This window comes from Dendrobates tinctorius, unplaced genomic scaffold (genome assembly GCF_039654945.1).
Source record: "Dendrobates tinctorius isolate UK_male_01 unplaced genomic scaffold, ASM3965494v1 ptg000104l, whole genome shotgun sequence".
In the NCBI taxonomy this organism is placed as follows: Eukaryota; Metazoa; Chordata; class Amphibia; order Anura; family Dendrobatidae; genus Dendrobates; species Dendrobates tinctorius.
Genome location: NW_027361772.1, coordinates 1,870,302 through 1,896,687, shown reverse-complemented (window position 1 = coordinate 1,896,687; position 26,386 = coordinate 1,870,302). Strand labels below are relative to the sequence as shown.

At 41.5% G+C, this 26,386-nt stretch overlaps 1 protein-coding gene across 4 annotated transcripts in view; it reads right to left on the bottom strand.

The window, feature by feature from the left end:
* Positions 1-26,386, bottom strand: part of LOC141100253 (zinc metalloproteinase-disintegrin-like MTP4) — an 88,306-nt gene that overhangs the window by 48,492 nt on the left and 13,428 nt on the right. For 2 of the 4 annotated variants that reach the window (XM_073588580.1, XM_073588581.1), the window contains exons 1-8: positions 23,597-23,795; positions 15,733-15,809; positions 15,043-15,121; positions 14,394-14,470; positions 13,346-13,526; positions 12,257-12,319; positions 12,084-12,155; positions 10,870-11,039 (exon numbers count right to left, since the gene is read on the bottom strand). In XM_073588580.1, the coding sequence (XP_073444681.1) occupies positions 10,870-11,039; positions 12,084-12,155; positions 12,257-12,319; positions 13,346-13,526; positions 14,394-14,470; positions 15,043-15,121; positions 15,733-15,809; positions 23,597-23,773 (896 nt within the window). In that variant the 5' untranslated portion in view covers positions 23,774-23,795. Of the gene's footprint in view, positions 1-10,869; positions 11,040-12,083; positions 12,156-12,256; positions 12,320-13,345; positions 13,527-14,393; positions 14,471-15,042; positions 15,122-15,732; positions 15,810-23,596; positions 23,796-26,386 lie in introns of those variants that run through there. The other 2 variants (XM_073588582.1, XM_073588583.1) reach the window with 1 other exon arrangement.

The window sequence follows — 26,386 nt, the reverse complement described above, 5'->3', positions numbered from 1 at the left end:
TGTAAAATGGTGTTACCAGAAAGTGGCTTGCAGAATGTAGCAGTGCTGATGACAGCACCTGCAATACCTTTTAGTTTAAGATCCAGAAACGAAATTATATGTGGATCCGTCATAAATGTAAATTTGAGATTGAAATCATTAAAGTTGAAATATTCTATTAGTTCTGGTATGGCAGATACATCACCACTCCAAATAAGGAGTGTATCATCAATGAATCTGCCATACCAAAAAATACTAGACAAAAATGGATTATTGTCAGAATACAAAATTACCTCCTCCCAGTGCGACATAACAAGATTAGCCACCGATGGCGAATGTTTGCCGCCCATTGATACTCCTCTGCATTGTAGAAAAAAATCTCCATCAAAAAAAGAAATAATTGTGAAGCATTAGGAAATAAATAACCTGCATGATATAATCACACAATTCATTAGTATAGTTACTATATTTATGCAGGTGAAATTCCAATGCTCTGATTGCAACATCTTGAGGAATAGAGGTGTAAAGAGCAGTAACGTCACAGCTAATCCACTGAAAATCACTATTCCAAACTACATTAGAAAATTGATGCAATATGGCTTTTGAGTCCCTCAGGAACCCCGGCACTCGTGTAACCAGAGGCTGTAGCAAAGAATCTACCCACTGGCTGAGGTGTTCCGTGAGAGACCCAATGCCTGAAACAATTGGGCGCATAGGGGGTGGTGATATATTTTTATGAACCTTAGGAAGCCCATAGATTGTAGGAATAGTTGGAGAATCAATTTTTAAAAAATCTACCTGAGCCTTTGTCAGAACACCCAATGCTGCCCCCTCTTCAATTAGTTTGAAAATTTTTCTTTGAAAATCCTTTGTAGGATCATGAGGCAATTTTCTATATGTAGAACTGTCCCTCAGTAGAACATTCATTTGGTCTCTATATTGCGCAGTGTCCATGATCACAATCAAGCCGCCCTTGTCTGCACTTTTGACTGTTATTTCAGTAGTTTTCTTAATTTCATCAATAGCTTTTCGTTGTTTGTAGCTCAAGTTGTTATTTTGTTGTTGAATTTTAATTGAAGCATCCAATTTTCTAAGTTCACGCTCCATAATGCTCTGAAACTTATCCATGCATTCTGCTCTGGATTGGATGGGATAAAAACTCGGATTTTTTATGCATAAATTTTCTGCTTGAAAAACATCCTTAGACACAATGTTAGTAGAGTCTAGTTCATTCAAATTTTTCAATGCCATTTGCTCAGAAAAATTAAGACCATTGTATTCATTTTGTGCAGGGATTTTCATAGCAATAGAGTCAGATTCGTGTGCAAAAAAATGCTTTTTAACGGTTAGATTTCGTACAAATTTATTTATGTCCAAAAGTGTATTAAAAAGGTTGAAATGTTGATCTGGTGCAAAACTTAATCCCAATGTCAATACCTGAAGTTGTTCCGTTGTAAGATTGTAGCCAGAGATGTTTAAAATATTAGAAAAATCATTTTGAGAGGTTGAAGCTATTTTTTGTTGTTGCGGGTTGTCATCCGTGTATTTATTGCGGTGCTTCCGGCCCCCCCGCCTTTTGCGTTTTTTGAAAAATACCTTTTAGGTTTTCTATAGTAAGAATTGTTGTTACTCATGCCATTCATGCTGGTGTCACTCTGAATATCATTTGAGCTAATATCAGTGGATTCCACATCTGAGGAGCTAAAGGAAACCCGTCGTTCAGGTGTGTTAGAAAAAACATAGCTGCGTTTTAAAATTGACCTGGGAGTTTTTTGAGGTTTCTGCCATCTTCCCCATTCATAAACTTGATTCATCTGATAATCATCCAAGTCACGCTGGAACTTATTCCGCTTACGTTTTATAATAATTTCTTCCAACTTGGAGATAGATTTTTTTATGTTGGCAAGTTCTTCCTCAAACTTAGCATTATTATTCAACTCCAACTATGACTTAATTTGGTCAATTTCAGTTTGAAAATCCTTTAGCTTGGTGGACTCATATTTCATGATTAATTGCATGAGCTGTATAGAGCAATTGCTGAGAATCAGATTCCATTCTTTGACAAAGTCTTGGGAGTACACAGTAGTTGGAACCTTTTTTATGCGTAAACCCCTTGGAATCATATTTTTATGGACATAGTTCTCAAGGGTTGTATAGTCCCACCATACTTTGGTTTCATTAATCATTGTTTTCTCTAACTTGCTAATATCTGTCACAAATGGATCAGATTCCAAGCAACCTGCAAATGTGGATCCATCTGAAATAAATAATTGAGCCGCTTTGCGCACTCTTTCTGGACTTGTATTCATTATGATTTATTCAAAAAATAGGACTTTAACACATACACAATGCCTTGTAGCTATTAATTATTATAGAGCATTCCTTAAAAATATAGCTATTGGTGTGCACGGCCAAAAAACTGTAAACATTCAAAAAGAGAAAAAAAAGCCAGCTCACCTGAAGGCATGTGTAGTGGATAGCCCGGACCACGTGCAGTCTTCACGCAGTAACCAAGGAAAAAGAAAAAAGGTCCAGCTTTGCAAATTCAAGTCCAATTTATTGTTAAAAACAAGTCCAAAACAGAGCAAAAAATGGTGTGTTCACATGAGTAACAAGTAGTAGATTACGCGTTTCGAACAATAGCTTGTTCTTTCTCAAAACTACTTCCCTTGGGTGTTACTGCAATATATATATAAAAAAAAAAAAAAAAAGGGGAGAGGGAAACATGTGTGAGATATAAAAAATAACATTACAAAGTAAAACACATTTTTTGTGAAAAGAGGGGGGAGCCAAAAAAGAAAACAAAAAAAAATAAAAAAAAAACAATTTTTTTTAAAAGTTTTTTTGTGTGTATATATATATATATATATATATATATATATATATATATATACAATTATAATAACATCAATAATGAAACATAATTTCTCTTCTGGCATTCAATCCATTTGGAAAGCATGTATTTAGATAGAAAATCCAATATGCTTCGCGTGTTAGAAGACGTTTTTTCAGATCTCCACCTCTTATATGTGGTGTTATTCTCTCAATGCCCATGACACGAAAAAATTCAGTACTTCTTTGGTGTTCATTAATGAAGTGTCTGGATGCAGATGAGATGGAGCGATTAATACTGGAAGGAGATGTCAGTTATATGTTCAGATATGCGAGTCATTTATGACGGATCCACATGTAATTTCGTTTCTGGATCTTAAACTAAAAGGTATTGCAGGTGCTGTCATCAGCACTGCTACATTCTGCAAGCCACTTTCTGGTAACACCATTTTACATGCATCTAGTAGCCATCCCGGGCACACTATTAAATCTATACCAGTGGGGGAGCTCACTAGAATCACTAGAAATTGCAGTGATGACAATGCCCTGAAAGGAGAAATTGAGTCATGCTGCAACAAGCTGAGCAAGAGGGGTTACTCTAATTGGTGTCTTGATAGAGCAAAGAAAATTGTACAAAAGAAAAAAAGACATGATTTGTTATTGCCAAAGGTATATAATAATGATAAAAATCCAGATAAGATGGTTTGCTCTATCCAATATAGTTCTCAGTTTAACACCATTAACCCCTTCACTACCAAGGGTGGTTTGCACGTTAACTACCGGGCCAATTTTTACAATTCTGACCACTGTACCTTTATGAGGTCATAACTCTGGAACGCTTTCATGGATCCTGGTGATTCTGACATTGTTTTCTCGTGACATATTGTACTTCATGTTCGTGGTAAAATTGCATTCAAATAACTTGCGTTTATTTGTGAAAAAAACGGAAATTTGGCGAAAATTTTGAAAATTTCGCAATTTTCCAACTTTGAATTTTTATGCCCTTAAATCACAGCGATACGGCACACAAAAAACTTAATACATAACATTTCCCACATGTTTACTTTACATCAGCACAATTTTGCAACCAAAATTTTTTTTTGCTAGGAAGTTATAAGGGTTAAAATTTGACCAGCGATTTCTCATTTTTGCAACACCATTTTATTTTTAGGGACCACTTCACATTTGAAGCCACTTTGAGGGGTCTATATGATAGAAAATACCCAAAAGTGACACCATTCTAAAAACTGCACCCCTCAAGGTGCTTAAAACCACATTCAAGAAGTTTATTAACCCTTTAGGTGCGTCACAGGAATTTTTTGAATATTAAAAAAAAATGAACATTTAACTTTTTTTTCACAAAAAAAATACTTCAGGTTCAATTTTCTTTATTTTACCAAGGGTAACAGGAGAAATTGGACTGCAAAAGTTATTGTGCAATTTGTCCTGACTACGCTGATACCTGATATGTGGGGGGGAACCACTGTTTCGGCGCATGGCAGAGCTCAGAATGGAAGGAGCGCCGTTTGACTTTTTCAATGCAAAATTGGCTGGAATTCAGATCGGACGCCATGTCACGTTTGGCGAGCCCCTGATGTACCTAAACAGTGGAAACCCCCCCAAGTGACCCCATTTTGGAAACTAGACCCCCCAAGGAACTTATCTAGATATGTGGTGAGAACTTTGAACCCACAAGGGCTTCACAGAAGTTTATAACGTACAGCGGTACAATTAAAAAATCATATTTTTTCCACAAAAATGATCTTTTCACCCACAATTTTTATTTTTCCAAGGGTAACAGGACCCTAAAAGTTTTTGTGCAATTTGTCCTGAGTACGCTGATACCCCATATGTGGGTGTAAATGACTATTTGGGCGCATAGCAGAGCTCGGAAGGGAAGCAGCGCCATTTGACGTTTTTGGCTAGAATTGAGATCGGACACCATGTCGCGATTGGAAAACCCCTGATGTACCAAAACAGTGGAAACCCCCCACAAATGACACCATTTTGGAATCTAGACCCCCCAAGGAACTTATCTAGATGTGTGGTGAGAACTTTGAACCCCCAAGGGCTTCACAGAAGTTTATAACGTACAGCAGTACAATTAAAAAATCATATTTTTTCCACAAAAATGATCTTTTCACCCTCAATTCTTATTTTTCCAAAAGTAACAGGACCCTAAAAGATATTGTGCAATTTATCCTGAGTACGCTGATACCCCACATGTGGGTGTAAACCACTATTTGGGCGTATGGCAGAGCTCGGAAGGGAAGCAGCGCCATTTGACGTTTTTGGCTGGAATTGAGATCGGACACCATGTCGCATTAGGAAAGCCCCTGATGTACCAAAACAGTAGAAACCCCCCACAAATGACACCATTTTGGAAACTAGACCCCCCAAGGAACTTATCTAGATGTGTGGTGAGCACTTTGAACCCCCCAGTGCTTCACTGAAGTTTATAACGTCCGGGCGTGAAAATAAAAAAATCGTATTTTTTCCACAAACATGATCTTTTAGTCCCCATTTTTTTATTTTCCCAAGGGTAACAGGAGAAATTGGACCCCAAAAGTTGTTGTCCAATTTGTCCTGAGTACGCTGATACCTCATATGTGGGAGAAAACTACTGTATGGGCACACGTCGGGGCTCGGAAGGGAAGTAGTGACGTTTTGGAATGCAGACTTTGATGGAATGGTCTGCGGGTGTCATGTTGCGTTTGGAGAGCCCCTGATGTACCTAAACAGTGGAAACCCCCCACAAGTGACCCCATTTTGGAAACTAGACCCCCTAATGAACTTATCTAGATGTGTGGTGAGCACTTTGAACCCCCCCAGTGCTTCACAGAAGTTTATAACGACCGGGCGTGAAAATAAAAAAATCGTATTTTTTCCACAAACATGATCTTTTAGTCCCCATTTTTTTATTTTCCCAAGGGTAACAGGAGAAATTGGACCCCAAAAGTTGTTGTCCAATTTGTCCTGAGTACGCTGATACCTCATATGTGGGAGAAAACTACTGTATGGGCACACGTCGGGGCTCGGAAGGGAAGTAGTGACGTTTTGGAATGCAGACTTTGATGGAATGGTCTGCGGGTGTCATGTTGCGTTTGGAGAGCCCCTGATGTACCTAAACAGTGGAAACCCCCCACAAGTGACCCCATTTTGGAAACTAGACCCCCTAATGAACTTATCTAGATGTGTGGTGAGCACTTTGAACCCCCCCAGTGCTTCACAGAAGTTTATAACGACCGGGCGTGAAAATAAAAAAATCGTATTTTTTCCACAAACATGATCTTTTACTCCCCATTTTTTTATTTTCCCAAGGGTAACAGGAGAAATTGGACCCCAAAAGTTGTTGTCCAATTTGTCCTGAGTACGCTGATACCTCATATGTGGGAGAAAACTACTGTATGGGCACACGTCGGGGCTCGGAAGGGAAGTAGTGACGTTTTGGAATGCAGACTTTGATGGATTGGTATGCGGGTGTCATGTGCGTTTGGAGAGCCCCTGATGTACCTAAACTATTGAAACTCCCCACAAGTGACCCCATTTTGGAAACTAGACCCCCCACGGAGCTTATCTAGATGTGTGGAGAGCACTTTGAACCCCCAAGTGCTTCACAGAAGTTTATAACGCCTGGGCGTGAAAATAAAAAAAACATTTTTTTCCGCAAAATTATATTTTTGCCCCCAGTTTTTTATTTTCCTAAGGGTAACAGGAGAAATTGGACCCCAAAAGTTGTTTTGTAATTTGTCCTGAGTAGGCTGATACCCTACATGTGGGGGTAAAACACTGTTTGGGCACATGGCAGAGCTTGGAAGGGAAGGAGCACCATTTGACTTTTTCAACGCAGAATTGGCTGGAATTGAGATCAGACGCCATGTTGCCTTTGGAGAGCACCTGATGTGCCCAAACAGTGGAAACCCCCAATTATAACTCCAACCCTAACCTCAACACACCCCTAACCCTAATCTGAGCCCTAGCCCTAACCCTATCCCTAACCCTAGCCCTAACCCTAGCCCTAACCCTAACCCTAGCCCTAACCCTAACCCTAGCCTTAACCCTAGCCCTAGCCCTAACCCTAGCCCTAACCCTAGCCCTAACCCTACCCTAACCCTAACCCTAGCGGGAAAATGGAAATAAATACATTTTCTTTTAGTTTTATTATTTTTCTCTAACTAAGGGGGTGATAACGGGGGGTTTGATTTACGATTTATGGTGGTTTTTATGTTTGGCGGCTGTCACACGCTAAAAGACGCTTTTTATTGTAAAAATAGTTTTTGCATCACCACATATTGTGAGCTATAATTTTTCCATATTTTGACCCACCGAGTCATGTGAGGTCTTATTTTTTGCGGGACGAGTTGACGTTTTTATTGGTACCATTTTCGGGCACGTGACATTTTTTGATCGCTTTTTATTCCGATTTTTGGGATGCAGAATGAACAAAAACCAGCTTTTCATGAATTTCTTTTGGGGGGGTGCGTTTACACCGTTCCGCGTGCGGTAAAATTGATAACGCGTTTTTATTCTTCGGGTCAGTACGGTTACAGCGATACCTCATTTAGGTCGTTTTTTTATGTTTTGTCGGTTTTTTGCAATGAAAACAATTTTATATAAAAAATAATTATTTTTGTATCGCTTTATTCTGCGAGCTATAACTTTTTTATTTTTTTGCGGATGATGCTGTATGGTGGCTCGTTTTTTGCGGGACAAGATGACGTTTTCAGCGGTACCATGGATATTTATATGCGTCTTTTTGATCGCGCGTTATTGCACTTTTTGTTCGGTGGTATGATAATAAATCATTATTTTTTGCTTCGTTTTTTATTTTTATTTTTTAAGGGGTTCGCTAAAGGGGTTAACTAATGGGACAGTTTTATAGGGCAGGTCATAACGGACGCGGCGATACCAAATATGTGTACTTTTATTGTTTTGTTTTTTTTTATTTTCAAAAAATGGATTTATTGGGGAATATTTTTTTTTTTTTAACTAATTTATTTAGCGATTTTTTTTAAATTATTTTTAACACTTTTTTTTTTTTTTTTTACTTTATTACCTTGTCCCAGGTGGGACATCACTGTCCTGTGACAGATCGCTGATCTGTCACATCACAGATCACTGTGACAGATCAGCGATCTGTCACAGGCACTGCTGCAGACTTCCTCATGCCTGCGCTTTGCAGGCACTGAGGAAGCCAGCTTCCTCAGGCCCCCGAAGGCCCCCGTCGCCATCTTGGATTCGGGGGCCTGGAGGAAGGGAGTCCCCCGCAGCAGCGCTGCACATTGCGCTGCCGTGGGGGGCTCAGGGAAGCACGGAGGGAGCCCCCTCCCTGCCGATGCTTCCCTTTAACCCCCGGTACACCGCGATCGCGTTTGATCGCGGTGTGCAAGGGGTTAACGTGTCGGGGGCGGTCCGTGACCGCCCCTGACACATTGTGCCGGGTGTCAGCTATGATAATTAGCTGACACTCGGCCGCGATCAGCGGCGCTCACCACGTGGGCGCCGCTGATCGCGATGACGTAATATTCCGTCCATGGTAATTAGGTCCATGGTCACATGGACGGAATATTACGTCAATTGTAGGTAAGGGGTTAAAGCACTCTTCTTGAAACATCTACCTATTCTGTTTGAAGATGAGGTCTTGTCTAGCATTTTATCTAACGGCTGCAGAGTGGTTGCTAAAAAAGCCAACACCTTATCAGACATAGTGTCTCCTAGCTTTTTTAGCTCTAAAACTGGATCTCGGACATGGCTACACTGCTGCGGGTTTTACCGCTGCGGTACATCCAGATGCAGAACATGTGCACATTCTAATAATGTTCATTCCTTTTTTGATGGTACTAAGTGTAATGAACATAAAATAAAACAATATATTAATTGCAATAGTAAAAATGTAGTATATGTGATTGTTTGCTCCAAATGTAGCTTGAGATATGTGAGCTGCACATCTCGCATGCTCAAGACTCGCCTATCTGAACATATAACTGACATCTTATCTCCTTCCAGTATTAATCGCTCCATCTCATCTGCATCCAGACACTTCATTAATGAACACCAAAGAAGTACTGAATTTTTTCGTGTCATGGGCATTGAGAGAATAACACCACATATAAGAGGTGGAGATCTGAAAAAACGTCTTCTAACACGCGAAGCATATTGGATTTTCTATCTAAATACATGCTTTCCAAATGGATTGAATGCCAGAAGAGAAATTATGTTTCATTATTGATGTTATTATAATTGTATTTATATATATATATATATATATATATATATATATATATATATATATATATACACAAAAAAAACTTTTAAAAAAATTGTTTTTTTTTTATTTTTTTTTGTTTTCTTTTTTGGCTCCCCCCTCTTTTCACAAAAAATGTGTTTTACTTTGTAATGTTATTTTTTATATCTCACACATGTTTCCCTCTCCCCTTTTTTTTTTTTTTTTTTTTTTTTCTCCCTTCACACCATGTGTTTGTAATTTACTGGGTGTAAAGAGTATATATTGCAGTAACACCCAAGGGAAGTAGTTTTGAGAAAGAACAAGCTATTGTTCGAAACGCGTAATCTACTACTTGTTACTCATGTGAACACACCATTTTTTGCTCTGTTTTGGACTTGTTTTTAACAATAAATTGGACTTGAATTTGCAAAGCTGGACCTTTTTTCTTTTTCCTTGGTTACTGCGTGAAGACTGCACATGGTCCGGGCTATCCACTACACATGCCTTCAGGTGAGCTGGCTTTTTTTTCTCTTTTTGAATGTATCCAATGCCTTTGGCTGTGAGACAACCCCATATCATCAGGCTTGCTTCATCGAGCTTGACAGTTCCTTCAATTTCTCGATCCGTTAGCTCCTTTTTGTACTTTTTTGAAAATGCATGCCGACTCTTCCTGTGATGATATTGAAGACGAGGCTTCATGACATTTTTGCCGGCCATCATTCCAGACTTGTGTAACGTGTGTCGCACGGTCCTTCCATAGACATCTGTGATCTCATTATTACAAAGCATACGAGCCACCTCCACTGAAGTGTTTGTCGCGCCAGAACTGATAGACCTTGTGATGGAGTCAACTTGTTGACTTGTTGCCTGGATGTCCACCTACTGAATGGATGGACTTCATTTAGTATTCTTACCGCTGTCATGGCACTCACATGATGCAGTTTGGCCGCTAACGATGAGCCGGATGATGCTGTTTGTCTTTTCTTGGGAGATCGCCTTCATGGCTGCTCCTAGATTCGAACCAGTGATATTTTGCTTGGGAATTGACCTAATAACACACTGAGCTATTACAGAATGTGAGTACAGGTTGTATTTTGTAGTGTACGGGATGAAAACGATTTTTCCACCACCAGGAGAAAAACTGTAACACTGCAGGGACATGACAACGATTCTGCATAACTAGTCACATGCTAAATAGCTGCAAGTCAAAATTATGTATGAGATAGTCAAGATGATTGTCTATAAAATGATGGTAGTCTCACGATCAAAGCAGCAGTGGATGGTGAGATATGGAGTCTGAAAGTCAAAAGGTCAAAGAATTTTTACCATTTTGCTTATTAGTGTGTATGAATTGAGATTACAACATGTATTAAAAAAAGGGAATTACACAGTTAAATATTACCTTACACCTAATATGGGCATCATTTATCAGACATCAGATGCGTGATTTCAGCCATATATGTTTAACTCTGAAATGCCGTGGCGTTTCAGAGAAAAATCAGCTGGGACTGAGCTACACAAAAGACTAGTCGGACTGGTGCATCACCAGCGACTTCTCACCATCTGCTGCCACTGACTGACAGGTCTCTCCCTGTGTATGCACGCCGGGAGAGACCTGTCACTTCAGGGCAGCGGGTGGTGAGCAGCTACCAGGAACTCACTTGTATAGCTTGGTCCCCGGTGGCCTTTAAAGTATGTTTTTCTCTAAAATGCCGCAAAGTTCCAGAGTGTCACATACATGGCTGAAATTCCACAGCCAGTTCCTGATGCATGCTGCCTGTGCCACATATCATTCTCACGTATTATTTAGATAATTTTTGGCAAAAACTTACGTTAGGAGCTGAGCATTGTCATTTGGTGTTCCAGGCAATAACTCTGTGTTCCTCCACTCAGAGAAGCGATTCAGGGTGGTGCCAGAGGAGGAGACCACCTCAATCTTATCTTTAGAGTTCCAAATTTCCAATCCAGTTAAGGCCACAAAAACATTTAGGGGTTTATATGCCTATTAATTAAAAGTACATGTTGAATAGACACATCCATGTCTTTTTTAATGCAACCATCTACTTTTTTTTTTTAATTAATCCGTTTAAGATATTATCATCCATTTGCATCATTAAAAAAAGTATAAGTTTTTAGTAAGTGAATAAAGGACCTGATTCATTACTGCCCCTGTGTCTGTTACTTGTCTACTTTTTTATGTTTTTCACCTGTTTTTCATTTATGCCTAATTTGTCTTTCATTTTTCGGTTTTTATTAAAGTGTACTTTAGATGTGTACAATTGTTTTAGTTCGCCACTGTGGGTGAAGTTTGGAGTTTCCAAGTGTTTTTAGCTGATTCAACATTTGCGATATTTAGAAAAATTGCAAAATATGTTGCAGATGTACTCCAGCCCCACTTTCTGGAGCGATATTATGGACGCCAAATATTTTGTCATAAATTTTCAGAAACATGCAACTTTTTGTGCTAAAAAGTCGCAAAAAAGGTTAAATAAAAAATAGACCATTTTTAAAAATTCATGAACCGAATTCGGCTTAAACGAAGGCAACAGATTCCATAAGACAATAAAAAAAAGAAAAATGACTTTAAAAAAAAGCAAATAATGAATCGCGAAAATAGTTTTTCCTTAAATATTTTTGAACGACAGGTTGCGTTTTCATGGGAGGTTCAAGAGGGTGCGGAAATTTTTGCTCCTAGAATTTTTTTTTCTGATATGTTAAATGTATGGCAAAAATATTCCTCCATGCTTACTTTTCCAATGACTTCAAAAAGGAAAAAAAATTCCATATATATGAAGGATTGTATTTTTTTCACGACACGACTGTGTCCTTTGTGGACCATCAGTGAATATATATCTACCATCTATTCTGTTGACTGGAAAAGTGATGTGTATATTTAGTGGGAAAACCTTTTTAACTTTTGCTTTAACCACACTCCCATAGAACTGCTATACAAATAAAGAAAAAAAAACCCACAATTTTGGGTGGCCGCTTCATTGACGTTTTATACTGAGAGATCTATTTACGGTATGTTATGGCATGAACTCACCTGGTTGACAAAATTAATAATGCCAAATATCCTCTGCCTCACATCATCTGCTCTGCGGTTAAATCTAATGTACTGAACGTAAGAAGATAATTAATAACATGCGTCACAGAAACCACCATGATGTAGAGTCCATAGCAGACTGTATGTTACATATGTACTATATATATTCTTACCATAGAATTATCTGCCACTATATACATTTGGATATACTTTCTTGCATTTAGGAATTCTTTTTTCTGTGACGATAAAGCAAAAGAACTTCAAAGCCATATAATAGATGGCGTTATGCCATAACTAGACTTTCCTTCAACCGGGGCAGAGCTCAGGTTGGCTGCCATAAGTCTAAATAAAAAACACACTGAGAGGATGATTCATGCGATTCATGAGGAATGCAGTTGTGGCAAGCCAATCTTAATGAAATCTTTGCTGGAGTATGAAGCACCAAATCCAATAAGAGGCACGCGCCAGTTAATTAATTTGGTGCACCTTCTCAATTCTGTGTTCCTCACCCGATTTGCTAGTGCAGTCAGGGACAGGAATAGTGTTTCTAAGAAAAGCCGACACTTTTAATTAATTGGACCGACGAGCGTAGTCATGCCTTGCCCCGCCCTGGTCGCTCCCGAGCTCTGCCTATTTTGGGGTAGTTGCTTCAATCTGACGTGAAAATTTGAAAAGTCACAAGATTGTTGTGCAATTAAGCATTGCGCAAAAATGCTCTGACTTTTTAAAGCGTTTTACACCAGTTTTCTGGCTTAGATGAATTGACCGCTGAGTGAATTGTTGATGCACTTATTTGGTACCTAAGACTCAGGACACACATCTCGGTAGAACGCCCTAGCTACACGCCTGTGTTACGAGGTAAATAAGAAATCACCAGTATTAGAATTATAGCTGGTGGCCTTATGTCAGATTTTGCAGAAAGGCCCAGGTACCTCAAGTTAGACTTCTACTCATTATGTTTCCTTCAGTAGATGCCTAAATATTGAAGTTGCCTAACCAAGAACTGTTCTTTTTTTGGCAAAGTTGGCATAAATGGTTTATAAAAGCAGAGAATCACATGTGCAGGAAAGAAAACTTGGAATGACTGGAGTTATGCTCTTTGAGAAATGCAACAATGGAGTGGTGGGTTGCATTAAAAATATTTTTAGCATATGGGATTAATGGCTTGGTAACCTAAAAGTAGCAGGTGGTGTGCCCTGGGTGACCACATACGTTGTCCACCCCTATGGCCCAAGATTGATAGGTAGACCGATGTTTCTCACCTCTTGATTGCTAGTTGAGAAGTCTATCTTGGTCATTATTGTCTCATTGATATTTTTGTCATCCACACCACAAGTCTTTGGGGTCTCCTGGGCTTGATACTCATAAACAGCATGAGCCCCAGTTTCTGACATCTTCAGAGGCTGAATAAGAAATTTATTTTCTCGTGTTGTAATGATGCCACTAAAAGAAAATAGTACAATATTTTGGAAGTCATTTTACTTCTCCAAAAATCAGTTATTTGACCCCTGATATTAAAGAAATCTCCGTTTTGGACAATCCCTATTCTACAAGATAAATGGAGCATAACATGGTATCCATTCAAATCAATAGGTCTAGAGCGAGAGTCACGCTTTGTAACCTTTCTGTACTTTGGCCAAGAGATTGAGATTCTGAACAGGGTGGTCAACTAGACTATTTATTTTTGCTGGACAGCTTGTAAAAAAAATTGTGGCGACAGACAATCTTTTTTACAAACACATTGGAAACCCAGTATAAATCATTATGGTTAAAGTAATACCTGTCTACAGACCATTATTCTGTTATGAAGACATCAGCTTCATTCACTGTGAAATGATGATAATTACAGTCAAAATAATTTGTAGAACTTTCTTTAGCTTCAAAATAATCTTGGACGCCTTAAACTTTTTGTCCGGATGGGATAAAAAAGTACCCTATTTTTACAGACTATCCTGAAATTTCTGGACTGTTGGCAACCGAGAACATAACATAAGGCCCCCTTACACATTAGAATAAAGTAAGCTGAGCCTGACGTTATCAGAGGAATACGCTGTCTAGTGTGTACAGGGTCCTCCCGTACCGACTCTCACCAGACAGATAATGTTGGAGGGGATAATGGACGGTAGCATACTGTACATTTTAATGTCATATGTGTTCAGCCAGGTTTAGAACTCCATAACAGGGTGAGTTTCCCAGATTTGACAATCCTTAGTCTTATCACGGACGATGCCTTAGACTATTACTCTAGCAAGGATTGTGATTTGTAGACTTGCTATAGAATATTGTACTACTCTATAGATATTATCTCACCTCAATCCATTGCATGTGCTCAGGCTGACCTGGGAACCGCTGTCATTCTTCACATATCCTTGATATAGACAGTGATCCTACAAGAGGCGAATGCATATAATTATAGAGAAAACTCGTTGTTACCTGCGAATATCACCAAGATCAGATCTTATGTGTACGCCCTTCCCAATTTATGGCAGATCTGCTTCGATTTCAATATTCCCAATCTGAAAATTTGCTAATAACTGTGGCACCAATATATTAAGATTGGTGTTTCGTACTCCAATTTTACTGAGGGGCGTGCAGGAATAAGATGTGCCAAATTCATTAAGAGGCGTATGAAGCTTTATGAATATGTGACATGAAAGCAGTGGCGTGCACCCCTGGCTCAGTGACTGAAGTCACATTTTTGGCATAATACACGCTGCCACTTTCCATAAATTTGATGGGTGGGTGTAGCCATATCCTGTCCTATCTGGCTCCATCCCAGCTCTGCCCATTTTAGTAGATCTGCATGAAAATGCCAAAAGTCACAAACATTTTTAGGCTATCCTAACTGTTTTATACCATTTTTCCCAGATTTTTGATAAAAGAATGACCCAAACATGGGGAAGCTTGGGTTAAAGGGTGATAATTTCTGAGACCCTCCTACTGATATGTCAGACCTTACCTTAATCATAGGACTGGTGGTAACTGGGGAACCATCTTCCAGGTAATGAGTCTCTGTGTAATTTTCAGATATTAGGTCTCTGTGAGAACAGGAAATGTATTAGAAAATAATGCACAGTAACGCGACGTGATCAATTATAACGGGTCACCTACACATATTATGTTCTTCATCTCATACAATGGGCTGCATTTTGGAGAGTGGAGTATGGTTAGATATAATATAAAGAACCGGGAGGCAATGCGACTATTACCTACCTCCAATCCCCCCCTATATCTGCACCTCTGGAAAAATAATTTGCATCATAGAACTGTAAATGTCCTCTAGGTCTTGATAGGTAAGGGGTATCAGAATAATACACTAAAAGGCCAGATTTATGAAAAATAAAATTAGAAAAATATATTTAGAATTGGACCAGATGTCCCAAGTTCACTACAGGGTCTAATGCTGGAGGATAAATTTGATGCTTCTTTAAATCCTTTTATACTAACTTTTTGCTTACTTTTGATAATTTTTTGGCTTTAAAATTTTAGTTCAATTTTACAAAACTGAAGCCACACCATTTTTCAGCAAAATTCACCCCCATGTTCCCACTAGATGTGAAAAGTCTACCCTTAAAAAAAATGTGGCTCCCTATATGTGAATATTGGCTACACATGAATCGGCAATTGAGGACATACAACGGACACTCACTCAGTTTTTTCTAGATGAAGAACCATTGGTTTTCCATTCACTTCTATCCTGTATTGAACCAGGTCTGGATATTCACTCTGGTAGGAAAAAAGGGAACATTCCAGTACTTGCTACAAAAAGCCATGGCGGTAGGTAAATTGTTGAAGAAAACATTAAGGAGAACCCCTGTCAGCTGATTCATGCTGGCGGTGGCCCAAACATCAGGAGGCATGAATCATATTTTGGCTCCATGATTGCAGTCAAATATTTTTTTCTCTGACATGCTCCCCTATTTCAGATAAGTTATAGTTAGAAGTTCCAGTTGGAACCATGGCCAGAGATCAGACAAGTCCAGCGCCGCCAATGGTTGCATTACCCTGTCTTTTTTGTCTTTTTTTTGTACCAAAAATATCAATGATAAACGTGTCCAGTGCTTTTTTTATACCTTCATTCATTATTCTAAATAATGTGTAATATCTATTATTTTTAGAACACAGATAAAATATAACGTAATGCTGTGTATAATCAATGACAATGTTTAAAATGTCCTGTAGGTGAAGAAGAGGTTAATCTACACAAAAAGTTGTAACCTGTAGCCATTTCCCGTAAACTTTTTCTACTGTCTTGAATTAAATCTGTATAATACCTCAGAAGTGAAATCTTAAACAACAAAAGTTTCTGTGGCCACAGTCACAAATAAGGAACCATCGTGCTACTTATCCCACCCGCTATTGGCCAGGGTCCATCTAAATCGTGAGCCATTGCAAACCAAGAAAACCTCACAGTATGCATAGAAAGGGACAGGAAAGAAAAAAGCCAGAGTTACATTAGAACGACAAGAAGATAGAAAAGAGAAAAGAGGAGGTAAAAGAGCGGGAGGGTAATAAGAGGCAAAAATTGGGGAGGCTGGTCCTGTTCAGAACCCTAATCTATAAGAAGAATGCGGAGTAGCTCAGTTAGCGACTCTTATTCCAGAGGACCCAGCAAGTCAGTGCTGAATATCACACATGCATCACACAGTATTAAAGGGTTTTTACCAAGTTTTATAAGTTATTCTCTACCCATGGGTCCAACCCCTGGGGAACCTAGCCAGTTGCAAAAAACGGGGTTGGAGCATACAATGAGTATTCGCACCTATGCTCCATTCATTCTCTATTGGACTGCCGGCGATATCCAAACAGTGTTGGATAGTGTACTCCGAGTAAAGGAATAAAGTTTACTCTACGCATAAATACAATCAAACTGAGCAGCAGGCCACATCCAGCCCTTTGGTTGTTCCTATCTAGCTCACGGACCCTGACAGCAAGAGGGCTGGAAACAGTGCCGTGTGAGCTAAGGGAGCCCAAATGGGACCCTGATTCCCTCACCTAGCGTTTCAATCACAACAATGGTAGAATAGTACATTGTCAGATCCCTGTTCCACCATTCAGCCTGTGTGTCTGAGTCTCAGCACACTAGGCAACATACATCATGCCTGCCATGTGGCGCCTCAGTCTACACATAGTACAGTCCAAAGCAGGGCTCTGATAGAGCAGGCATCAGGGAGTAGTATTTGTGGGGGGTTTTTGTTCATTGCTAGTCAGTACCTTTTGGTGGGGGAAACTGTGGGGCCATCATAATTTCTGTCTGGCTATATGGACATAATATTATGTTGAGGGCTGTGGTGACCCACCATACTATGTATTGGTGTGGGGAAGGTGACTTGACGGACAGACGTGACTGGTAGTAGGAGGGGACGGTTTGTGCACTAGAGACGGAGATTGACAGGATAGAAGGGTGACAGCTGGGAAAGGTGGATAAGAGAGTGCAGTACCTAGAAATGACCACAAGATGGCAGGGGGAGTAGCTTAGGACTTAACATCAGCTTAAAGCTTGAGAAATGCTTAGTCATGGGGGGCGGGGAGATAGGAACCCAGGAGGGGAATTCCCAGTGAGAGAGGGGATAAATAGAACAGGGTAGGGTTCCAGGCAGGCTAGTCCCGGGAGGAGCTTGGTAGAAGACGGTGAAGAGAGAAGAGCTCGACTAGTGGACGGACAGCAAAGAAACAGTCAGGGGGGTGGCCCTGACCCAGCGGACCGCAGGACAGACGAGGCCCCGGGGGTACCGATTGGACGACGACCTCGGGCAGGTGAAGCGCTGGTGGTAGATTGGTCTAGGACAGCCCCAGCGAAAGATCTGCGAGGAATATTACTTTGACTGGAGCAAAGGTGCAGGTACCCGGGCCTGGAGACAGAGAACTGTAAAGAGGTTGCGGTGCGTGGTTGTGGTCGTCAGGAGGACGACGAATAAATCCGGAACTGTTACTATTGAAATCTGTCTCCGTCTCGTCCTTGCATCGCCTGGTGTCTGTGTCATCCGGACAGGGTAAGCAGTGGTCCACCCCCCAATTTGGCCCACCACCACATTGGAAACATCAAACTGTGTATAACGGATCTTTTGGGTCTATCACACTGTGTAGAGGGCTGTGGGGTCCATTATAGGGAGTTGGGTGGTTGTTGGGATCATGTTACTCTGTGTGGGAGACTATGAGGGACATAATACTGTGTTGGGGGGGCTATCGGAATCATACTACTGTATACCGTTTGAAACTATGGGGCCATCATTCTGTATTCTGTATCTGTGGGGTTTATCATACTGTGTGGTGACCTATGGGGACATCATGCTGTCTTGGGGGGAGCTTTTGATCAAGGTACAAGGGCTGAGTAACTGGAGCAGTATGATTTATTGCTTTTTATAAACTTTATAAATAGCAGTAACATATGGTTTTTAATAGCTATTACAGATAAGAATACATTACAATAAACCCACCTTCAATTCTTCTCAATATTAAGCAATATCATTTAATACTAATATAAAATATTAATATTGAGTAGAATTAATTTCATCCTAATTTTTTGGCCCTTCACAACAATCCCGTTCTCTCAGAAAAATTAGTTGTCCACCCCTACGGTAAGACAATAAGCTTCCCCTAGTGGTACCTGTAGAAATGTTAGAATGTTATCTTATATTGATGGGATTTAGAGGTCTGAAATAGAAAAAAGTTTCTGAATTTAATCAGTAAAATATTATGGATACTAATAGGAGTGTTTGAACATGAATTTTCTGGAAACTTAGGCTAGTTTCACACTTGCGCCGTTTTGCGCAGCGTTACGAGCGCTCATGAAACGCATGCAAAACACGCTTGCAAACGCTTGTAAATGCTGCGATTTTTCGTTGCATCATCGTGCGCATCACGACAAAAAACGCAGCGTTTGTATGCGTTTTCAAGTGTTTTTCCATGCGTTTGCGTTTTTTATATGGGTAGTCTAGGTGTCACAGGAGGAAAATCCTTGAAAAATTCTTGCAACAGACTCCACCAATGGGACATCAGTGGGCGTGTGTTATGGGAATTCTTTATATAGACCCTGTTTACAGCTGAATTCTTCACATTTGCTTGCATTTTCCTTTGTGAAACATGGATCTGCGCTGGAAGAGTTTTCACTTCAACTTTGATCTGGACATCTGGATGGCTCAGGCTTATGCAGTTGCTTGCCATCAACAAAGGGAGAGAGAGAGACAGCGACGACGGCAGCGGCGGCGTTTGTGGATGCATCCTATTATTGAACTCCGGGAGAGCCGTGGAGCGTACCATACCCTCTACAGCGAGCTCCAGGCAAACCCAGAGAAATTTACTGATTACACCCGGATGTCCCAACAAAGCTTCAGGAATTTGCTTGGTCGTGTCCAAGAAGCCATCCGGAGACAGGACACACAGCTCCGTCATGCGATTCCTCCTGAGCAACGGCTCCTGGTCACATTACGGTACATAGTATTGCAAAACCAATGCCTGCATAATTTTCTTTTTTGTAGAATCATAGAATCGTAGAGTTGGAAGGGACCTCCTGGGCCATCTGGTCCAACCCCCTGCTCAAAGCAGGATTCGCTAAATCATCCCAGACAGATGTCTGTCCAGCCTCTGTTTGAAGACTTCCATTGGAGGAGAACTCACCACTTCTCGTGGCAGCCTGTTCCATTGTGACATGTACTATTCCATATCTGGCAGAATTATTGTTCTGCCATGTAGTAAACAAAAGGCTGCAGATTTATTTTTATGCCATGTATTTTTTTTAATTTTTTTTTGTGTTTTAAAAATCCATATACATAAATATTAATTTTTGCTCTTTCTCGGTTTCTCAGATTCCTGGCTACTGGAGAGAGCCTCTCTTCACTCCACTTCCAGTACCGGATTGGAATATCCACCTTGTCTGGAATTGTTGCGGACACCTGCCGAGCTTTGTGGAACGTTCTCTGTCCTGAATTTATGCCCCTGCCCACTGCCGAAAAGTGTTATGGAAATAGCAGAAAAATTCTGGACAGTCTGCAATTTTCCCAACTGTTTGGGAGCGGTTGATAGGAAACACATCCGGATTATCAAACCAAAAAGAACTGGATCTGAGTACTGTAACTACAAAAAGTACTTTTCTACAGTACTCATGGCCATTTCGGATGCAGACTGTATGTTTGTTGCAGTGGACATTGGGGCATTTGGCCGTGGGAATGACTCTCAGGCTTTTAAGAACTCGGACATGGGCCGGAGGTTGTATGGCAACCAGTTCAATTTCCCCATGCTACGGCCTCTTCCCAACACCGAAGGTCCGCCACAGCCATTTGTAATGGTTGGGATGAGGCATTCCAGATGTGCCAAAACCTGCTCAAACCCTACTCCAGCCGGGACTTGGACGACACCAAAAAAAATTTTCATTACATTGTGCCTTTGGTATACTTGTCTGCAGATGGCGCATTCTCGGCACAGCCATTAATCTGAAACTGGAAACAGTGGATGAAGTGGTGAAGGCCTGTGTGGCTTTACATAATTTTGTGATGGCTAGAGAGCACCCGAACTTTGAACTCGATGATGCATCTCCTAACCCATTGCCTGACTTTACTCAGCACCCTCAGCAGATCATCCGTTGAAGTTGGCCAAATGAGGGACCAATTTGCGGCCTACTTCAACTGAGATGTAGGATGGGTGGAATGGCAAGATCAAATAGTGTAAAAATGTTTTCTTGTGTGTATGTTAATAAAAAAAACTGTTTTGATACCTGTACCGAGTGCACTCTGTCTTTTTACACTCCAATACAATAATCAACTGGCCAGGTGTACCAGTGAATTCATGATGCTGGGTTTTGTGCATCATGAATTTACTAGTACTCCTGACCAGGTGACTATACATACACACACACAAGTTGTATGACCTTTATCATCTCTACAGTTTGTGTTCAATTTGCAGCGACGGTGGAGATAATACAACTAATATTTGTGTCACATGGCCTGATGTTACAAATAGTGATTTGGGGATGCACTAGCATCCGTCACTCTTTATGACACATGACCCTGTGACTATAAATATTATTTGTAGTATCATCACTGTGGCTTAAGTTTGAACACAGACTGTAGACATAAAGTTTATACAACTTCTACAATACCCAGGCCTGGTGTCATGCTGAAGTGAGGACGCACAAACGCATCCTGAATTCAGAAAGTTATCACACATGGGCAGGAGAATACACATATGAGTTACCGTATATACTCGTGTCTAAGTCGTGATTTTCAGCCCATTTTTTGGGGCTGAAAGTCCCCCTCTCGACTTATACACGAGTCATATACCGGGGGGATCGGCGGGGGAGGGGGAGCTGGGGTGTCAGATCATACTCACCCTTCTCTGCAGCTCCCCTGCTTGTTACATGTTGTCGGCGCTGCTCTCTTCCTGCTTCAGCTGTCAAATGGTACCCGCTCAATAAATATGCGCATATTTAATGAGAGGGTGCCATGTGACCGCTGAACCAGGAAGAGAGCAGTGCCGACAACATGGAACAAGCAGAGGAGCTGCAGAGACAAGCGCCAGGACCTGGTGAGTATGAAGGGGGGGTTGGGAGGCATATTCACCTGTCCCTGCGCTCTGCTGTCTTGCGTCCTCTGCAGTGACATTCAGGTCAGAGAGCGCTATCGCTCTCTGCCTGCACAGTCACTGCAGAGCGCAACGCTGATGAGCAGGGGGCAGCGCCTGAGGTGAGCATACAGGTTTTTGTTTTTTTTTGTAAGGGAGGCAGCGGCAGCAGCAACATGATGGGGCCACTCACTGTGCAAATAACTGGGGCCACTCACTATGCAAATAACTGGGGCCACTCACTGTGCAGAAAAGCTGGGGCCACTCACTGTGCATCATAACTGGGGCCACTCACTGTGCAGAAAAGCTGGGGCCACTCACTGTGCATCATAACTGGGGCCACTCACTGTGCAGAAAAGCTGCGGCCACTCACTGTGTATCATAACTGGGGCCACTCACTGTGCATCATAACTGGGGCCACTCACTGTGCATCATAACTGGGGCCACTCACTGTGCATCATAACTGGGGCCACTCACTGTGCATCATAACTGGGGCCACATACTGTGCATCATAACTGGGGCCACTCACTGTGCATCATAACTGGGGCCACACACTGTGCATCATAACTGGGGCCACTCACTGTGCATCATAACTGGGGCCACTCACTGTGCATCATAACTGGAGACACATACTGTGCATCATAACTGGGGCCACATACTGTGCATCATAACTGGGGCCACATACTGTGCATCATAACTGGGGCCACATACTGTGCATCATAATTGGGGCCACTCACTGTGCATCATAACTGCGGCCACATACTGTGCATCATAACTGGGGCCACATACTATGCAGATAACTGAGGCAACTCACTGTGCACCCTCGACTTATACGCGAGTCAATACATTTTTCCCAGTTTTTTTTAGGTAAAATTAGGGGGGTCGACTTATACACGGGTCGACTTATACACGAGTATATACGGTAAACTGCAGCATCGCTATAATCTGCTTGAAATATAAGCAGACTGAAGCGACGCTGCAGGTTAAAACTCATGTGTATTCACCTGCCCAGGTGTGATAGTTATGATACTATTAGGGATGGCGGAACGCACTAAATATAAATAATAGGAAGTGCATTCGCCGCCAGGGGTCCACCGTGCAGTAGGTTTAACAACCGCTGCTGAGTAATGGCAGACTCGCTATATGGTGGTATACTGCGCTCGGGTTAAACGTCACCCGAGGAGCGCAGAGCGGACTCTGTTAGACTCACAGAGGCGCTTTAGTATAAATAAAGCCTAAACGCTGCGCCTGTTAGCTTCACAGGTCTCAGCTGGCTTGCACACACAGTATATCGTCACAGGACATGGCCCAAGGCAGAGGTCGTGTCCGTCTTGACCTATCATGCGTGCGGCGTCATTACCGTGGACACCGGTAAGTGCTGCTAACTGCAGCGCGGCGGTAACTACTGCCGCTGTTCGGCAGTGCCGTGAGGCATAACACTATCGGACGCTAGTGTAGCGGTGCGGTATGCACTGTGGCATATGGTTTGCCACTGACTGGCGCTGACTATAACTCTAATTCCCTAACCACATACGTAATATCAGAAGGAAGGGGTTTCAAATGAGTCAGTCACCAGAATCATACATCCGTCACCATTCACACATAGCAAGTATAGTCTATACTAGCGCATGGCCGAACGGTCATGCGCGCTTTTTATAGCCATGTGGGACCTTCCAGATCTCCAAGATGGACGAATGAGATCAGGAGCAGGACCTGGGCACATGACTCCCGATCTCCAATGGGAGATCGCCTCGTGAGCATGCCCAGTAGGAGCACAGAGGAACTTAGTCTCTGGAGCGGTCTGCTGCGAAGTAATCTTCTCTGCAGTAAATAGACAGCAGGAGACCGCAGGATGTGAGGCTCTGGATTCCTGCAGAGCAGACGCAGAGACCAGACGCCTAACATTACCCCCCCTCCTGCCGCTGGCGGGAAGTGCCCGCATAACCAGTGGCAGAGACCTGGGACAGGGGAACACCTGATTGACCAGCTGTCCGTGTTGCTGATTTGCAAGTTGCTTCCTGGCTGTCGGATGGCTGGGACGGGTCCGAGGTCGTCCGATGAAGGACCGCTCCAGGGACAGGTTGCAGGGTGCTGCTCCAGGTGCTGTGGAAAGAAAAGAAAAACATTACTATCATGCATTTACAAGACGCATCAGCTGTGGAACAGAAAGGCACAGATGATTAAAAAAAAAATATATATACTGTATAATACTTATGCTCTGGTGGCAAGGACCGGTCTTAGGAACACCAACTCGCGATGATAGCGGTACTTTGTTCTGGTCCTTGCCGCTGAACCACTGCAAACCTGTCCCTCAGCACGAACATCAGTGTTGAAGCGGTCCTTCATCGTGCGCCAACGTGTGCGGACTTTGTTCACTGTTGGAAAAACAAAGAAAAAACATTATACAATGCACTGATGGCAACATCTGTATCATCACACACACCTGAGTGAACTTGGCAAACAGTCAATGCGGCATCACAAAAGAATTCAATAGACAATGCAGTCACTGTTGATCCTGAGGACACTGTTGTGTTTCCTGCTAGAATATATCTACTAGCAGGAAACACAACAGTATCATCATGAACAACAGTCAAAGCAGGATCAATACAGCAATACAAAACACAGTGCAGTCACTTTTGATCCTGAGGACACTGTTGCGTTTCCTGCTAGAATATATCTAGCAGGAAACACAACAGTATCATCAGGAACAAGAGTCAATGTGGCATCACAGAGCATGGAAATACTTACTAAACGCCTTTTTGGAAGTTGGAGAGTCACTGTCCCAGCCATCCATCAACGCTGCGGCCACCTCATTCCAGAGCTGCCGGGTCACCACAGTGTCCTTGTAATGCTGGTCACTGCTGTCCCACAACGGGACTCGCTCCTGGACCAGGCAGATCAGGTGCTCATTGTCCAAGTAAATGTCTTCATCCCGTTGTGGAACCTAGAAAAAAAAAACATTATAATCTTGGAAAGTTTGGATAATGAAAAAGATAGAAAAAGAAACAGAAAAGAAGAAAGATAGAAAGAGAAAAAATAAATTAAAAAAAGGGACATTCAAAGACTGTATACTTACAATCCGTCTCCTCGCCGGGACTTGGCTAGGCTGCTCCCGCTGTTCCGCCTCACTTGCCGGGTCCGATGATGAGGTCTGTAAAGAACACAAATTACTACACATTTGTAGAGGCAGCTATACTTACCCAAAGGCAGCAAGATCATCATGCTCTGCTTGGGCCAGTTCTTGCTGGGATGGAGAATATTCCGATCCAGAAGACATGCTGGAATTTAAACAAAAAAAAACATTAGTACATAATAAATTTGAAAGGACAGGCAGACATGTAGAAGAATACTCACATTTTGGCTGCTGCAGCTTGGATCCAAAGTTGGAAGGCTCTTTTCTGTTCAAGGCTGTCTTATCTCTTCAAGGCTGTCTGTAGAGTAAGTGGTCTGCCACTGCAGACACCTTCTTTTATGTACACTCCTCCCAAACAATGCTGCTTGTGTAGGGGGTGGTTTAAACCAGTGTCTAGACATTGTTTACTCTAAAATCATGTGCGCACAAAAAGCGCTGACGTGCGCACGACCATGCGCACGCCAGGGACCACATAAACTATAATGTTATTTTTTTTCGCTTTCCGTGCGCACACGTGCGCATGCTATTTTTTTACAAGGTTGGGCCGAACAAAAAATGCAACATGTAGCGTCTGGGCGCACACCTGGAAAATGCACAGCGCACGAAAACGCTGATGAACACGTGCAAGAGCTAGACACTGCACCTGCCATTTCAAAGATAGGGGACCATTGTGCATGTAACCGATAGCGCACGATGCGCTGCGCGATAAAACGCTAGTGTGAAACCAGCCTTACAGCGATATATTCCTACAGTAGAAATGATCTCCCTATAAAAAGCCCTCCTCAGCCTTCTAAATATTGCCTAGTATTACTGCCCACAGTTGTACTATTTAATTTTGAATGAATAAACGCACATCTGACAGGAATTATGTGGACTATTTTGATACGACTGACATAGTAATAGTTAATAATATTAATAGTTAATACAAAGAACTCCATGCAAAAACACTTTTCCTTAGTAACTTCCCTATTAATTTACTTGCAAAATATTACCACACTAAAGAACACACAGTATGTGCAGATAAACATCACCAAAAAGGATGTACGTTTCACAATTAACCACACAAGAGTCACAAATACGGAACAAACCACAACTATTGAAATATCCTGTGAATTCAAGATACTGTACCATAGGCAAAGAGTGAGACAATCTGTGCAGTGTATATAGCTATGATATACTGTGTACACTAATCAACGCTGAAATTGCAATACCAAGAAGGAAAAGTTGCATAATTATATAAAGCACAGGACAGACATGTTAATCACATGCAAATAAAGACAAAATGGAAATTATTTAAAAACATTTATTCAGTATTGATTGTGAACCTCAAAAGAACATCATTCAAGCTGGAAATTGAACCTCAAGCCTAGTCTCAAATCTCTGGAAGACTACGACAGGTTTTTTTCAAGAATTTCCATGCATTTACTGCCATCCATCTTCGTTCAATCCTGATAAGCTTCCCAGTCTCTGAAATGCATCCCATCAGAATGATGCTGCCATCACCATGCTTCACTGTGGGTATAGTGTTCATAGCGTGCTGGGTACTGATGGGTTCTCTATACACTTAGACTCTGATTTATCAAAGTATTTAGTACAGAAAACTGCCATAAAACTA